Source organism: Octopus sinensis, linkage group LG10 (assembly GCF_006345805.1).
Source record: "Octopus sinensis linkage group LG10, ASM634580v1, whole genome shotgun sequence".
Classification (NCBI taxonomy): Eukaryota; Metazoa; Mollusca; class Cephalopoda; order Octopoda; family Octopodidae; genus Octopus; species Octopus sinensis.
In genome coordinates this window covers 58,793,979-58,798,978 of record NC_043006.1, presented here as the reverse complement: position 1 = coordinate 58,798,978, position 5,000 = coordinate 58,793,979, and the positions used below count along the sequence as shown (strand labels likewise).

General features: G+C 35.1%; 1 protein-coding gene across 2 annotated transcripts in view; it reads left to right on the top strand.

The window, feature by feature from the left end:
- LOC115216614 (voltage-dependent calcium channel gamma-5 subunit-like) overlaps positions 1 to 5,000 on the top strand; it is a 298,996-nt gene that overhangs the window by 280,145 nt on the left and 13,851 nt on the right. For both annotated transcript variants that reach the window (XM_029786093.2, XM_029786091.2), the window contains one exon: positions 1,422 to 1,556. In XM_029786093.2, coding sequence (XP_029641953.1) covers positions 1,422 to 1,556 — 135 coding nt within the window. The remainder of the gene's footprint in view (positions 1 to 1,421; positions 1,557 to 5,000) is intronic.

Sequence of the window (5,000 nt, the reverse complement as noted above, 5' to 3'; positions counted from 1 at the left end):
AGCTTCAAAATGCATAATTAAAATTGAGAATTATAGAAGTATCATTTACAAAGTTATTGTATAACAAAACAAGAAATTAGAAATTTTTTGGTATTTTTATTAACTATTACAAATGTTTCAATTACTAACAGGAATTACAAAGGTTTACATTTTACATAGATATGTAAGGCATTTAATACTGAAAATTCTTCAGATACAGAAATGTTGCACATGCTGCACAAAAGGGGTAGGAATACAGGTAAAATATCCAGATATGACGCTCTTAACCCATATCAAAATCAGCTGTGGCAAATGTGCCTGTTATGTTTGAGTGGTAGGTACATTAAAATCACTCTTACCCGACTAAGGATTTTACCAGTTAAGGATTTTACTTGATAATCGTCATTGAATCCATCTGTTCCAATTTCTGTTTTCCCAGAATTAACATGTAAACCAACTAGATTAGCTACAAGTTCAACACAAGGTGATAAATTTTCTGCTGACTGCAATCATTCATTGATCATTAATGATATCACGAGCATAAACAAAATCCTTTAGTCGTATCTCTGGATATTGTGATCCCTCCTAGTTTCTGTAGCTATTCCACAATCTTTATAAGAGATGTTTCTTCCACTGAATAATCCAAAAGGAATAATGAATAAATATAGAGCCTATGTATCACCTGGAAATATGCCAGATAAAATACTGAAAAAAGAGGTTTCTCCATCTGGCGTTATCGTATGAGCTTCTGTGTTCTTGTAGATTAGTTTAATTGCATTTACTATCAAAGTTACTACACCAATATTCTTCAAGAATTTGAAAGATCTGTGAATAGTAATGTTAATGGCAAATTGATAAAGTACAATATTAAAGCCTCATAGCAGCCAAATTACCAAATGTTTTCATACCAGAGGTTGAAAATAAGTACGACAATCATCATAAGTTTGATTATGGCACCACTTGGACTAAACTCTCAACTTCTATAAAATGTAAGGCTGACCTACATGGCATAACGATCAGGTAAATAAAACAAACGTGAACAGTAGTGGACATCAGATGTCTAGTAGGCGTTAACATAGTTTTAAAGGTAAAGGGATATACGGTAAAAAATACATTTTTTAAAGTGTGTATGCTACATCCAGACTATAACTTCGCTTTTATACCTATGATTATTATGGCACTTGTTTATGTAACAAACTACATCGCTATCAATCTTTAAAAGCTGGCTTTCACAAAACCAGACAAAAATAGAACGTATACGCTTCTAAGAATGCATATGCAATTACAAACCTACATAAAATACACAAACGTAAATCTACATATCTTTGCATTATTCTAATACAGTGCATGGTCGTACATACTCATCATATATTCTTTATATCTATAATATATGAGATGTGTTTTGTTAATATGAACAATTTACTTCTATTTCTACTTTACAGGGGCCATCCGTTTATCAGCGCCATACCCAGTTGTTGCTCTCTTGATGATTGTTATAGCAGCCATTATCAGCGTTATTGGCAACATTAGAACAGATGTAAAAACTTTGATCGGAGCTGTTATATATGTTTTCTCCGGTATGATTCCCCTTTATTCATTGTATTGTTCTTCACTACTTTCGCTATAATTTCTGTTTTCTCTTCTCTAAATCTAATTATCTTCACTCAACGCCATCCGCTCACTCACTACAACCATTCCTCTAGAAGCAATTGTACTGTTTGGTTATATTTACTGTTATTGCTTTTCATTTGTCTTTTTTTTTTCCTTTTTGCGTTCTTTTTTATTGTTAGCAATGATAATAATTTTATGGACAATGAAGAGCGGCAAGATGCTGGAATTGGTAAAGGTGAGAGAAGAAGAGAGAGTCTAAATGGCGTAAAGTATTTGGTTTTGGTCATCTTTGTTAAGGTTTAAGGAAACTAGATATAAGTATCTAGTTTCCTGCAATAATGGAGTTTCGTGTTCGATCCCAAACCATGGTAACTTGGGCCAACGTCTTTAACAGCAGCTTTAGATTGGCCAATGCCTTGTGAGTCAAATTTGGTAATTAGAAACCGTACGGGAAACCATCATATATGTGTGTGTATGTGTGCGTGTGCATATGTATGCACATACATATATATGCAAGATAAAACTTACTGGGAAAAGGATGCATGGCGTTCGATCATATAATAATATAAATAATATATAAATATATGCATATATACATACATATATGTACATACCTACATATATATGTATATATACATGCATATATGGGTACATTGTGTACAACGTTTTTTTTTATGTCCTGTACCCATATATGCATGTATATGTACATATATATGTAGGTATGTACATATAAGTATGTATATATGCATATATTTATGTATTATTTATATTACATATATATGCATACATATGTATGCATACATGTGTGTGTATGTATGTGTGTGTGCGTGTGTGTATATGTGTGGAGTGTGTGGTAGAAGTCATCCCGTGACCAAGTATGATTACGTCGTAACTTAGTAAGTCTGTACAAACGTTCCGAGTATCCAAGAAGTTCCCGTGTGCTAATTTGCTTTGAGTGGATAGTGTTGCACAACACTGAACCCATTTTCAGCACAACCAACTTTAAAACCAGTGGCACAACAGAGGTTGAGACAAGTAGAAACCAAATGCACTTCAGGTTCTTTTTATACGAGTTTACCTTCTCTTAGAAAAAAGTTCTAATGAAAAGTACGTGTCCTTCCATCCAGTGGTTCATATGCTTAGCCCACAGCTGATACTCTAACGGGTGTGGAGACGCAATGGCCCAGTGATTAGGGCAGCAGATTCGCGGTCATAGGATCGCGGTTTCGATTCCCAGACCGGGCGTTGTGAGTGTTTATTGAGCGAAAACACCTAAAAAAGCTCCACGAGGCTCCGGCAGGGGATGGTGGTGATCCCTGCTGTACTCTTTCACCACAACTTCCTCTCACTCTTACTTCCTGTTTCTGTTGTACCTGTATTTCAAGGGGCCGGCCTTGTCACTCTCTGTGTCACGCTGAATATCCCCGAGAACTACGTTAAGGGTGCACGTGTCTGTGGAGTGCTCAGCCACTTACACGTTAATTTCACGAGCAGGCTGTTCCGTTGATTCGGATCAACCGGAACCCTCATCGTCGTAACCGACGGAGTGCTTCCATCCCACTCTAACGGGTATTACTATGCCGGGTCTGAGTACACCTATGAACAATAGTGACTATGACATAGTTCCACACTCCTCAAAACCCTATTTAAGAGTTCACAAAAAATATAAGTAGGCTGTATGTTTTAGCTGGTCAGTAAGTTTCTTTACTTGTTGATGTTATTTAGTGTATTTCCTGTTTGAATTTGGAAGGTGGAGGTTATTAGTCGAGCATGTCATGGTAGTGGTAGTATAGAAATTTGTTTGTATCACGCTTTGATGCCCATAGTAAGATATGGGTAGGTGTGAAAGTTGTTGATCTGTATATTTCTCCCGATGAGTTCGTTGTCCTATAAGTAATCTGATTAAATAGGTAGAAATTTTAAACTTTGTTTCATGGAGGTAGAGTTTGTGGGTTATACGTTTATATGTATTTTTCAATTCTGTTTCAAACGTGAGTAATTTATAATATAATTTATAATATAAAGCAAGGCATTATAAAAAAAGTGTATATATATTCATATATAAAACTAGGAAAAAATTTAATTTTAAAGATAGGTTTAATTTTTTTTTAATTTTCAAGTTTTTGATTTTAAAGAAGAGAGAATAAAAAGTAGAAGTGTCTTCGGAATTGCTTTCATGTAGATATATATTTATGTAAATATATGTAGATTTGTGCAGTTATGCTGGGAAATCTTTTTATGAGGATTTTAATCGGAGATTGGGGAAGTTTTTAATGATTCCGTAGTTCTTGTTCAGTATAAATGTTGTTTTTTTATGTATGTATGTATATATATATACAGTTGCAGTCAAAATGTTCAGAACGGCATTGTTTTCGTCAGAAAAGTAGGTACAATTTTTTATCAAAGTTGTTTTATATTCTATAATTTTCACAGACAATAAATACGATATTATTTGTTATTGTCTGAGATTCTGGTGTAATTTGAGAGGATAATACAAAAGTTATGGATGATTTAGTGATTTACTGCAAAACCCATACCGGCCAAAATGATCAGAACGGTTGAAAAAATAACAAAATAATAAAAAATGACAGAGAATACTGGAATTATTTAATATTTAGCGTGAAGCCCTTTAGCTTCAATCACACTTTGACATCTTCGACTGCATGAGGAAACTAAATTTTCAATTTCTTGCTGGGTGATCTTATTCAATTTTCTTCCTGATGGGCATTCCATAATTGCTCGGTTGTTTTATGATTTCTGGCTTTCGAACGTTCTCCTAGAATATTCCACACATTTTCAATAGGATTGAGATCTGAGCTTTGAGCAGGCCAATCTATAACAATAACCTTTTCAGCCTTGAGGAAGTTTATGACCACTTTAGCCTTGTGACATGGGGCATTGTCCTGCATGAATATGGGTGGTCGCTTAGTTGAATTTCTCAGCACAGGCAAGACATGATCTTTTACAAGTTGTTTATAAACTCCTGCATTTTACTTTCCATGTAATTGCACCAAAGGGCCCACACCATCTCCAGATATCATCCCCCAAACCATGACACTTCCTCCACCGAATTTAACACTAGTCTTAAGGCATTTAGTCGACAATTTTTCACCTACTTTTCGACGAAAAATAACATAAACTTAGATTCATCACTGAAATGCACCGTTTGCCATTTTTCTTGAGACCACAACACATGTTCAGTTGCAAAGGTAAGACGACACTTTTTATTCTTGGAGCTGATCAGTGGCTTCACTGCAGGTGCTCTTGCTTGTAGGTCATGTTCAACTAAACGACGAGACACAGTTTTTAACCAACTTTACCATAGCACGATCTTCTCTCTTGGTCATTTTTCTTGGCCTACCTGTAGACTTTCTTGCTTCACACGAACCACAATCGTCGTAGACCTTAAG